Source organism: Acomys minous, assembly GCF_964271855.1.
Source record: "Acomys minous genome assembly, chromosome: 13".
In the NCBI taxonomy this organism is placed as follows: Eukaryota; Metazoa; Chordata; class Mammalia; order Rodentia; family Muridae; genus Acomys; species Acomys minous.
Genome location: NC_140495.1, coordinates 24,051,823 through 24,064,175, shown reverse-complemented (window position 1 = coordinate 24,064,175; position 12,353 = coordinate 24,051,823). Strand labels below are relative to the sequence as shown.

At 49.8% G+C, this 12,353-nt stretch overlaps 2 protein-coding genes across 2 annotated transcripts; both read left to right on the top strand.

Moving 5' to 3' along the window:
- Positions 1-213: 213 nt before the first annotated feature.
- LOC311580801 (proline-rich protein 23A3-like) lies at positions 214-1,014 on the top strand (the record flags this gene model as incomplete). The annotated part of the gene is made up of 1 exon (XM_084752516.1): positions 214-1,014. The coding sequence occupies one exon, from the start codon at positions 214-216 to the stop codon at positions 1,012-1,014; it is 801 nt and encodes a 266-aa protein (XP_084608642.1).
- Positions 1,015-11,219: 10,205 nt separating this feature from the next.
- On the top strand, positions 11,220-12,020 carry LOC311580800 (proline-rich protein 23A3-like; the record flags this gene model as incomplete). The annotated part of the gene is made up of 1 exon (XM_084752515.1): positions 11,220-12,020. One exon carries the CDS (start codon positions 11,220-11,222, stop codon positions 12,018-12,020), a length of 801 nt encoding a protein of 266 aa, XP_084608641.1.
- Between the last annotated feature and the right edge of the window lie 333 nt (positions 12,021-12,353).

The window sequence follows — 12,353 nt, the reverse complement described above, 5'->3', positions numbered from 1 at the left end:
GGAAGGGAGTGTCTTGGAGGCCAGGCTTATATAAAGAGTTCCGGTCCTCTCTGACGCCAGATCAGGCCGTCACCTGGAACACATCACTGCTCCTCAGAGAGTCCACAGATTGTCTTGCAGAAGGCAAACTACAGCTGTCCCTGAAGGAAGAACTGGAGCTCACAAGTCTATAGCCTCCACCACGCCTTGTTCCAGGCCCTCCGAACCACCAACATGAAGAGAGTGTGGCCCCGCTGCCCATGCACCGAGGAGGACAAGGCGTCCTGGGGGGCACCTCAGGCACCAGGCCCCAGCCATGCCAAGCGCCCCCGTCTCCTGGATCCCGCACGCCCTCAGCCCCTGGCACGGCCAGTCCGGGAAGCCCCAGAGCGGCCCCCAGGCCAAGAGCCCAGCTGTGGAGTGTTCCTGCCTGCTGGTTACAATTTTGAACCACACCTGAAAAACTTCGGCCTCCTGCTTCAGCCTCAGCCCATCACGGTCCTGCTAGCTTCGTTCCAAGGACACAACATCATGCTGATCCCAGAGGACCTCCAGGCCTCCATCCATCCTGGACAGCCAGGTTTCTTTCCTCCACCACAGGGGCCCGTCCCCCTGAACATTCCCCACCACCATGTCTTCCTCATCCAGCCAGGACCCTTGAGTGCATCTGGATCCCACAGAGGGTGCTTGGGAAACACCTCTAACCCACACCAAGACCCTCAAGGAGGATTCCTCATGCCATGGATGAATGTTCCAGCTGGCCTGGTCCCGGGACTCCTTCTCTCCTATTCCGGGGTGTATAGCCCTCTGTATCCGGGCCACGCCCCAGATCCGGGGCCTCCTTTAGCCTCTCCTAGTGCACTGCTATATGCTCCCTCCTCCATCTGGAGCCTCCAAAGCAGCACGCTGTGGCCTCTCCCCAGCTCTCCACTGCAGCCTCTCCCTCCATCACCTCCTGAGCCTCAAGCACAGCCCCTTGACGACACTCAGAGACCTTCACGCCCTCCCTGCAAGGCACAGAGGCGCCTCTTCTAGAAAACCATGGACTGCTGGCCCAACTCAGCACCTTGGACACTTGCTGACCTGGCTGCGCTATGGGAATGACAGAGCTCCTCCAGACACCCAGCAACCTCACCAAGGTGCATCCAAGGCTCCGTGCTGCACCCTATGCCTGGGAGAAGACAAGGACTTCAGGAAGAGTGGAGACACTAGAGCTCACCTTAGACCTTACAATCTGACTTTGAAAGACAGAAGACACAAATCTCCTGCTTCATCTGAACACAAAGAAAAGTGAAAACAAAAGACTTTAGAGCGCCATCATTTGCTTTGGCGGTTCCCTGTAGAAGTTGTCTGTGTCCCTTTTCTCCAAACCCAAGGAACAACTGGGTTTGCTAAGCTGCCAGGGTCTCTTGTGTTTTCCCATGACTGGATGAGGACCTGCCCATGGCTTGGTCCTTCTGGAGGGTTCCAGGTGCTCTCCAGGTGAACTTAGAGATACCACAGTGGGAGAAGATGAGTCCCACCACTGAAGGTATAAAAGTAGATTCTTAGCTTCTCCTCAGCCCTCTCTTGCCCTGCTTTATTGCTCTTCCCTGCTCAGTCTCCTCATGTGAATGGGACTTGGTGCAGAACTCAACTGTTGCAGCCCGCGCACTGGGATGTGCATTCCCTTGTGACTTTAGTTCACAGAGTGACTTGTTACCACTGGACTCATGGAAAGGGCTCATGTGATTCTTATTCTACAATATTTTGTGCTCTTAACATCAGGATCCAATTGTTTCCCGTGTGCACTGACCTTGAGTCTATTGTTCACTCTAAATAAAATATTCCTTGAAAGACTTAACCATGTGAAATAATTCTGTTTTCTTCACACTTCTCCTCTGCGGCAGAGTGGGAAACCTTTCCAGGTGCACATGTTTTAAGGTATGACATGATCACAGGGTGGAAATGACACAATTAGAGGCCTAGCTGTCACTATGCTGGACTAGAGGAGCCTAAGTGTCTTCTGAGAGGCTTCCTCCAGCAACTCACTGAAACAGGTGCAGAGACCCAAGGCCAAACCCTAGGCCAAGCTCTGTAGTTTAGAGGAGAGGTGGGAGGAAGGACAGGGGGAGCCAGAGGAATCAAGGACACCACAAGAGGACAGAGTCAATGGATCTGGGCCCATGGGGCCTCACACAGGCTGAGTCACCACCCAAAGACCATACATGGGCTAGACATAGATGCCCTACACATAGGTGTCATGTGGGCAGCTTGGTCAACACTCCTGTCCTCTAACCATCGGAGTAGGGGCTGTCTCTGTGCTGCCTGCCTTTCCATCCCTATCTTCTACCTGGGCAGCCTTCTCAGGCCTCTGTGGGAGAGGATACATTTAGTTACTAGACTTGAGTTGGGACACCTGATGGACTCCTTGATCCTATAAGCACAGAAGTAAATGGGGGAGGGGCACAAACGTGGGACTTAGAGGACAAGAAGGAGGGGCAAGGATGAGGCTGAAAAGTGATTAAATTAATTTGTTGGGTTTTTTTTTTATTAGGAAGTCTGGGGTGTTGTCACATGCCTCTAATCCCAGCCCTGGGAGGCAGAAACAGGCCGATCTCTGAGACTGAAGCTAGCCTAGTCCACAGAGAGAATTCCAGGACAGCCAGGTCTACACAGAGTAACCATGCCTCAAAGAACAAAACCAAATACAAGAGAAAGTTTCTCAAGAAAATAATTTAGAAAAAGAAAATAGTTTTGCCCAGACATTCTAGACTTTGTTCCCAGCACATGAAAGGCTTAAGAGAGCAATCTCTCTGAAATCAAGCTTGAGCCAGGCATGGTGGCACATGCCTTTACTCTCAGCACTAGGGAAGCGGAGGCAGGCAGATCACTGTGAGTTTTAGGCCAGCCTGGTCTACAAAGTGACTCTAGGGCAGCCAAGGCTACACAGACAAATCCTGTCTCCAAATTCCAAGCAAACAAACAAAATAAAAACAAACACAAAAACTCTCTGGCCAGGCCTGCTAGTGTATGACATTAATGCCAGCATTCTAAAGGCAGAGGCAGGCAGATCTCTGAGTTCTAGGCCACCCTAATCTACATAGTGAGTTCCACACAGCCAGGGCTGTTCCACAAAGACACTGTGTCTACTGAGGTGCGGAGGGAACTGAACAGTTTCACTTCTTACTTTTTACATGACTTTACCAAGCTAACCTTGGACATTCAATCTTACTCATAACTTAATACAATTTATACATCAAAGTAGATAAGGGGTAAACCAGTTTCAGATTGTGTGTGTGGTGGGTATTATTTTCCATTGTATTGCCTGTTTCAATCTGTGTGTTGTGTCAGTGTGTGTGAGACTGTGTGGGTTTCTGTGTGGAGGAGAGCTACAGGACACAGCCACCCCTTAGGAACTATGTAGTGTGGAGAAGCCTTTAATCCCAGCACTCACAGGACCAGAGGCTGAACACCACATTGTGAGTTCAAGGCCATCTGCTCACATAGTGAGGTCCAGGCAGGCCAGAGCAACCAAAGGAGACCTGGCTTGGAACAGAGAATTCTGCTGTGTATGCCTCAGAATTCCTAAAATACATTTTAAATCTTTTCCCCACCACATGTTGGCATGGGAGGGGACAAGTAGGATAACCAGCTTTGTGACAGGGCCCAGAGCTTAGCACAACAGACTCCATGATGGAAGTGCCAGTCAAGCTGCAAACCTCAACAAGCAGACAGCAGCAGGACCTACAACTGAAACAGAGACCTAATCTCTCAGAGTTTATTGTTCTGGGAAAGTGTCTACATGGACTGACCCTTCGTGTTGGCTTCAGCAGTTCACCCTCTGCCTGAATGGGATGGTTGCCTGAAGTTTGTCAGCCCAACACATGGCTTCTGTGCTTCAGAGCCCTATCTGACAGAAGATGGAGGCTGGACTGGGATCCTGGAGACCCAGGAGAGTCAAGGACTACCTTATAAAGACGCCTTTCAGCTTCACCCTGAGGAGCAGCAGGCTTCCCTGGTGGACACCACACAACAGCTTCATTGAACCATTCCATGGTCTACATCTATATCACAGGACCACACTGAGCCTGTGATATAAAGGAGCAGATACAATCACTAATGAGAAATAAAGTAATTAGGGCATGAGAAAAGCAGAGCCCTGCAGAGCCTGTACTGCTCTTCCAAAGCTTCCTGCTGTCCCAGCTGCAGCAGATCCGAAGCCCTCTGCTGGCCTCAGAGTGCACTGCACTCACAGGCACAAACCCCATTACCAAATATGGGCCTAAGAACCAAATGCTTGCCAAAACCTTGAAATAAAATGGAGACTCTTTTGATTACATAAAAAATCAAGTCCCAGCCAGGTGTGGTGGCACATTCCTGTAATCCCAGCTCTTGGGAGGCAGAGTCAGGCATATCACTGTGAATTCCAGGTCGGCCTCGTCTGCAAAATGACTCTAGTACTGACAAAACTACACAGAAAAATCCTGTCTAAAAAAAAGAAACAAAATCAAACCAAAACAAACCAGGTGTGCTGACACAACCCTTTAATCCCAGCACCTGGGAGGTAGAGGTTGGTAGATTGCAATGAGTTAGGGCCAACCTGGCCTGCAGACAAACTCTAGAGCGGCCCTGTGTCAAAAACAAAAAACACAAACATATATATTCACATATATATATATGAAAAATATTTTAAAAATACAACATAAAGCAATATAAAAAAATTTTACCTACTATCTCTAAAATCTACCATGGTTCACACCTTATGACACACCTGACCACAGGGCAAGGTGGCACAAGTCTTTAATCCCAGAACTCTAACACCAGGCAGAGCCAAGAGGATTACTGACAGTTTGAGGGTAGCCTGGTTTCCAGAGCGGGTTCAGAATAGTCAAGGCAACACAGAGAAACCCTGTCTCCAAAATCAAAACAAAAAACAAAAAAAGAAAAAAAGAAGAAGAAAGAAAAAACAAAAAACAAGACCCATATTAAAAATAGACCCACCCAGTTTTTATAGTAGAAAACCAGCCTCTGACCACATGGGGCACCAAAATCACTCCCTCCCCATACACACACACACACTCACACACACTTTTCAAAGGAAAAAGCACTTCTTATAGTCTGAATAATACGGTAAGCTTGCCAGTAAGGAACACCTGAAGTTTCACTCTGTGAATCTCCATTTCCATGGACTTTTGCTCATAAACAGCTTGTCAGGGTGGGGGAGGGCCAAAGAAGTCATGAGAATGTGGTAAGGGGTAGGATGAAAGGTTCTCTTCTGTGTGTGATGCCAAAAATAAAGGCAAGACAAACTACAGGGACATCCAAGGGTGGATTTCTTCTCTCCATTATCAAAACACCCAACACTTACCACACAATCACACTCACATTCACACACCGCGGCACACCCTATACTCCTGCCCCGCTGCATGGCGGAAGGGAGTGTCTTGGAGGCCAGGTTTATATAAAGAGGTCAGGTCCTCTCTGACGCCAGATCAGGCCGTCACCTGGAACACATCTCTCCTTCTCAGAGAGTCTACAGATTCTCTTTCAGAAAGCAAACTACAGCTGTCCCTGAAGGAAGAACTAGAGCTCACAAGTCTATAGCCTCCATCTTGCCTTGTTCCAGGCCCTCCGAACCCCCAACATGAAGAGAGTGTGGCCCCGCTGCCCATGCACCGAGGAGGACAGGGCGTCCTGGGTGGCACCTCAGGGACCAGGCCCCAGCCATGCCAAGCGCCCCCGCCTCCAGGAGCCCGCGCGCCCTCAGCCCCTGGCACGGCCAGTCCGGGAAGCCCCAGAGCGGCCCCCAGGCCAAGAGCCCAGCTGTGGAGTGTTCCTGCCCTCTGGTTACAATTTTGAACCACACCTGGAAAACTTCGGCCTCCTGCTTCAGCCTCAGCCCATCACGGTCCTGCTAGCTTCGTTCCAAGGACACAACATCATGCTGATCCCAGAGGACCTCCAGGCCTCCATCCATCCTGGACAGCCAGGTTTCTTTCCTCCACCACAGGGGCCCGTCCCCCTGAACATGCCCCACCACCATGTCTTCCTCATCCAGCCAGGACCCTTGAGTGCATCTGGATCCCACAGCGGGTGCTTGGGAAACACCTCTAACCCACACCAAGACCCTCAAGGAGGATTCCTCATGCCATGGATGAATGTTCCAGCTGGCCTGGTCCCGGGATCCTTCTCTCCTATTTCGGGGTGTCTAGCCCTCTGTATCCGGGCCACGCCCCAGATCCGGGACCTCCTTTAGCCTCTCCTAGTGCACTGATATATGCCCCCTCCTCCATCTGGAGCCTCCATAGCAACAGGCTGTGGCCTCTCCCCAGCTCTCCACTGCAGCCTCTCCCTCCATCTCCTCCTGAGACCCAAGCACAGCCTCTTCAGAGACCTCAGAGACCTTCATGCCCTCCCTGCAAGGCCCAGAGGCGCCTCTTCTAGAAAACCATGGACTGCTGGCCCAACACAGCACCTTGGACCCTTGCTGACCTGGCTGCCCTATGGGATTGACAGAGCTCCTCCAGACACCCAGCAACCTCACCAAGGTGCATCCAAGGCTCCGTGCTGCACCCTATGCCTGGGAGAAGACAAGGACTTCAGGAAGAGTGGAGACACTAGAGCTCACCTTAGACCTTACAATCTGCCTTTGAAAGACAGAAGACACAGTTTCAAATCTCCTGCTTCATCTGAACACAAAGAAAAGTGAAAACAAAAGCCTTTAGAGCGCCATCATTTGCCTTGGCGGTTCTCTGTAGAAGTTGTCAGTGTCCCTTTTCTCCCAACCCAAGGAACCACTGGGTTTGCTAAGCTGCCAGGGTGTCTTGTGCTTTCCCTTGACTGGATGAGGACCTGCCCATGGCTTGGTCCTTCTGAAGGGTTCCAGGTGCTCTCCAGGACAACTTAGAGATACCACAGTGGGAGAAGACGGATCCCAGACCTGAAGATGAAAAGTAGATTCTTAGCTTCTCCTCAGCCCTCTCTTGACCTGCTGGATTGCTCTTCCCTGCTCAGTCTCCTCATGTGAATGGGACTTGGGGCAAAACTCAACTGTTGCAGCCACGCACTGGGATGTGCATTCCCTTTTGACTTCAGTTCACAGGGTGACTTGTTACCACTGGACTCATGGAAAGGGCTCACGTGATTCTTATCCTGCATTGTTTTGTGCTCTTAACATCAGGATACAGTTGTTGCCTGTGTGCCCTGACCTTGAGTCAATTGTTCACTCTAAATAAAATATTCCTTGGAAGACTTAACCATGTGAAATAATTCTGTTTTCTTCACACTTCTACTCTGCGGCAGAGTGGGAAACCTTTCCTGGTGCACATGTTTTAAGGTATGGCAGGATTACAGGGTGGAAATGACACAATTAGAGGCCTAGCTGTCACTATGCTGGACCACAGGAGCCTAAGTGTCTTCTGAGAGGCTTCCTCTAGCAACTCACTGAAACAGGTGCAGAGACCCAAGGCCAAACCCTAGGCCAAGCTCTGTAGTTTAGAGAAGAGGTGGAAGGACAGGGGGAGCCAGAGGAATCAAGGACACCACTAGAGGACAGAGTCAATGGATCTGGGCCCATGGGGCCTCACACAGACTGAGTCACCACCCAAAGACCATACATGGGCTAGAGATAGATGCCCTACACATATGTAGCATGTGGGCAGCTTGGTCAACACTCCTGTCCTCTAACCATTGGAGTAGGGGCTGTCTCTGTGCTGCCTCCTTTTGCATCCCTATCTTCTACCTGTGCAGCCTTCTCAGGCCTCTGTGGGAGAGGATATATTTAGTTTCTAGACTTGAGTTGGGACACCTTGATGGACTCCTTAATCCCATAAGCTTGGAAATAAATGGGAGAGGGGCACAAACGTGGGACTTACAGGACAAGAAGGAGGGGCAAGGATGAGGCTGAAAAGTGATTAAATTAATTTGTTGGGTTTTTTTTTTTTTAGGAAGTCTGGGGTGTTGTCACATGCCTCTAATCCCAGCCCTGGGAGGCAGAAACAGGCCGATCTCTGACACTGAAACTAGCCTAGTCCACAGAGAGAATTCCAGGACAGCCATGTCTACACAGAGTAACGATGTCTCAAAAAAAAAAAAAAAACAAACAAACAAATACAAAAGAAAGTTTCTCAAGAAAATAATTTAGAAAAAGAAAATAGTTTTGCCCAGACATTCTAGACTTTGTTCCCAGCACATGAAAGGCTTAAGAGAGCAATCTCTCTGAAATCAAGCTTGAGCCAGGCATGGTGGCACATGCCTTTACTCTCAGCACTAGGGAGGCAGAGGCAGGCAGATCACTGTGAGTTTTAGGCCAGCCTGGTCTACAAAGTGACTCTAGGGCAGACAAGGCTACACAGACAAATCCTGTCTCCAAATTCAAAGCAAACAAACAAACACAAAAACTCTCTGGCCAGGCCTGCTAGTGTATGACATTAATGCCAGCATTCTAAAGGCAGAGGCAGGCAGATCTCTGAGTTCTAGGCCACCCTAATCTACATAGTGAGTTCCACACAGCCAGGGCTGTTCCACAAAGAGACTGTGTCTACTGAGGTGCGGAGGGAACTGAACAGTTTCACTTCTTACTTTTTACATGACTTTACCAAGCTAACCTTGGACATTCAATCTCACTCATAACTTAATACAATTTATACATCAAAGTAGATGAGGGGGTAAACCAGTTTCAGATTGGGTGTGTGGTGGGTGTTATTTTTCATTGTATTGTCAGTTTCAATCTGTGGGTTGTGTCATTATGTGTGAGATTGTGTGGGTTTCTGTGTGGAGGAGAGCTACAAGACACAGCCACCCCTTAGGAACTATGTAGTGTGGAGAAGCCTTTAATCCCAGCACTCACAGGGCCAGAGGCTGAACACCACATTGTGAGTTCAAGGCCATCTGTTCACATAGTGAGGTCCAGGAAGGACAGAGCAACCAAAGGAGACCTGGCTTGGAACAGAGAATTCTGCTGTGTATGCCTCAGAATTCCTAAAAGACATTTTCAATCTTTTCCCCACCACATGTTGGCATGGGAGGGGACAAGTAGGATAACTAGCTTTGTGACAGGGCCCAGAGCTTAGCACAACCGACTCCATGATGGAAGTGCCAGTCAAGCTGCAAACCTCAACAAGCAGACAGCAGCAGGACCTACAACTGAAACAGAGACCTAATCTCTCAGAGTGTATTGTTCTGGGAAAGTCTCTACATGGACTGACCCTGTCTGTTGGCTTCAGCAGTTCACCCTCTGCCTGAATGGGATGGTTGCCTGAAGTTTGTCAGCCCAACACATGGCTTCTGTGCTTCAGAGCCTCTCTGACAGTGGATGGAGGCTGGACTGGGATCCTGGAGACCCAGGAGAGTCAAGGACTACCTTATAAAGACGCCTTTCAGCTTCACCCTGACGAGCAGCAGGCTTCCCTGGTGGACACCACACAACAGCTTCATTGAACCATTCCATGGTCTACATCTATATCACAGGACCACACTGAAGCCATGATATAAAGGGCAGATACAATCACTACTACGAAATAAAGTAATTAGGGCATGAGAAAAGCAGAGCCCTGCAGAGTGATTACTGCTCTTCCAAGCTGCCTGCTGCCCCAGCTGCAGCAGATCCAAAGCCCTCTGCTGGCCACAGAGTGCACTGCACTCACAGGCACATACCCACATTACCAAATATGGGCCTAAGAACCAAATGCTTGCCAAATCCTTGATATAAAATGGAGACCCTTTGATTATATACAAAATCAAGTAGCAGCCAGATATAGTGGCACATTCCTCTGATCCCATCTCTTGGGAGGCAGTGGCAGGCCTGTCGCTGTCAGTTCCAGTCCAGCCTGGTCTACAAATGACTTTAGCACTGACAAAACTACACAGAGAAATCCTGTCTTTAAAAAAAAAAAAAAAAAAACGAAAAACGGGCTGGAGAGATGGCTCAGTGGTTAAGAGTGCCGCCTGCTCTTCCAGAGGTCCTGAGTTCAATTCCCCGCAATCATATCTTGGCTCATAACCATCTAATATAATCTGATACCCTCTTCTGCAGATACAGCACTCATATGAAATAAATAAAATAAACAAATCTTTAAAAAAGAAAACAAACAAACAAACAAAGAACTACCCAGGCATGGTGACAAAAGCCTATCATCCCAGCGCGTGGGAGGCAGAGGCTGGTAGATTGCAATGAATTTGAGGCCAGCCTGGTCTGTAGAGTAACTCTAGAGCAGCTAAGGCTACACAGAGAAACCTTATCTCAAAAAACAAAAAACAAACAAACAAACAAATATATACATATATCAGAAAGAAACATTTTAAAAAACACAAGGCAAAGCAACGCCAGAAATATTTAAATACTATCTTTAAAATCTACGGTGGTTCACACCTTAAGACACACCTGACCACAGGGCGGGGTGGGACACCCCTTTAATCCCAGCACTAGGGATTTAATCCCAGCACTAGGGATTTAATCTCAGAAATCTAACTCCAGTCACAGCCAAGTAGATTGCTGGGAGTTCCATGGTAGCCTGGTCTACAGAGCAAGTTCAGAATAGTCAAGGCAACACAGAGAAACCCAGTCTCGGAAAGAAAACAACAACAACAAAACAAAAAACTAAGAAGCACTTGACCATTAGACCCACCCAGTTTTTATAGTAGAAAACCAGCCTCTGACCACATGGGGCACCAAAATCACTCCCTCCCCATACACACACACACTTTTCAAAGGAAAAAGCACGTCTTATAGTCTGGATAATACGGTAAGCTTGCCAGTAAAGAACACCTGAAGTTTCACTCTGTGAATCTCCATTTCCATGGACTTTTGCTCATGAACAGCTTGTCAGGGTGGGGGAGGGCCAAAGAAGTCATGAGAATGTGGTAGGGGGTGGGATGAAAGGTTCTCTTGTGTGTGTGATGCCAAAAATAAAGGCAAGACAAACTACATGGACATCCAAGGGAGGATTTCTTCTCTCCATTATCAAAACACCCAACACTTTTATGACACAATCACACTCACATTCACACACAGCGGCACACCCTATCCTCCTGCCCCGCTGCATGGCGGAAGGGAGTGTCTTGGAGGCCAGGCTTATATAAAGAGGTCAGGTCCTCTCTGACGCCAGATCAGGCCGTCACCTGGAACACATCTCTCCTTCTCAGAGAGTCCACAGATTGTCTTGCAGAAGGCAAACTACAGCTGTCCCTGAAGGAAGAACTAGAGCTCACAAGTCTATAGCCTCCACCTCGCCTTGTTCCAGGCCCTCCGAACCCCCAACATGAAGAGAGTGTGGCCCCGCTGCCCATGCACCGAGGAGGACAGGGCGTCCTGGGGGGCACCCCAGGGTCCAGGCCCCAGCCATGCCAAGCGTCCCCGCCTCCAGGAGCCCGCGCGCCCTCAGCCCCAGGCACAGCCAGTCCGGGAAGCCCCAGAGCGGCACCCAGGCCAAGAGCCCAGCTGTGGAGTGTTCCTGCCTGCTGGTTACAATTTTGAACCACACCTGGAAAACTTCGGCCTCCTGCTTCAGCCTAAGCCCATCACGGTCCTACAAGCGTCGTTCCAAGGACACAACATCATGCTGATCCCAGAGGACCTCCAGGCCTCCATCCATCCTGGACAGCCAGGTTTCTTTCCTCCACCACAGGGGGCCGTCCCCATGAACATGCCCCACCACCATGTCTTCCTCATCCAGCCAGGACCCTTGAGTGCATCTGGATCCCACAGCGGGTGCTTGGGAAACACCTCTAACCCACACCAAGACCCTCAAGGAGGATTCCTCATGCCATGGATGAATGTTCCAGCTGGCCTGGTCCCGGGATCCTTCTCTCCTATTCCGGGGTGTCTAGCCCTCTGTATCCGGGCCACGCCCCAGATCCGGGGGCCTCCTTTAGCCTCTCCTAGTGCACTGCTATATGCTCCCTCCTCCATCTGGAGCCTCCAAAGCAGCACGCTGTGTCCTCTCCCCAGCTCTCCACTGCAGCCTCTCCCTCCATCACCTCCTGAGACCCAAGCACAGCCCCTTGACAACACTCAGAGATCTTCATGCCCTCTCTGCCAGGCCCAGAGGCACCTCTCCTAGGACACCATGGACTGCTGGTCCAACACAGCACCTTGGACCCTTGCTGACCTGGCTGCCCTATGGGATTGACAGAGCTCCTCCAGACACCCAGCAACCTCACCAAGGTGCATCCAAGGCTCCGTGCTGCACCCTATGCCTGGGAGAAGACAAGGACTTCAGGAAGAGTGGAGACACTAGAGCTCACCTTAGACCTTACAATCTGACTTGAAAGACAGAAGACACAAATCTCCTGCTTCATTTGAACAAAAAGAAAAATGAGAACAAAGCCCTTTAGGGCGCCATCATTTGTCTTGGCGGGTCCCTGTAGAAGTTGTCAGTGTCCCTTTTCTCCCA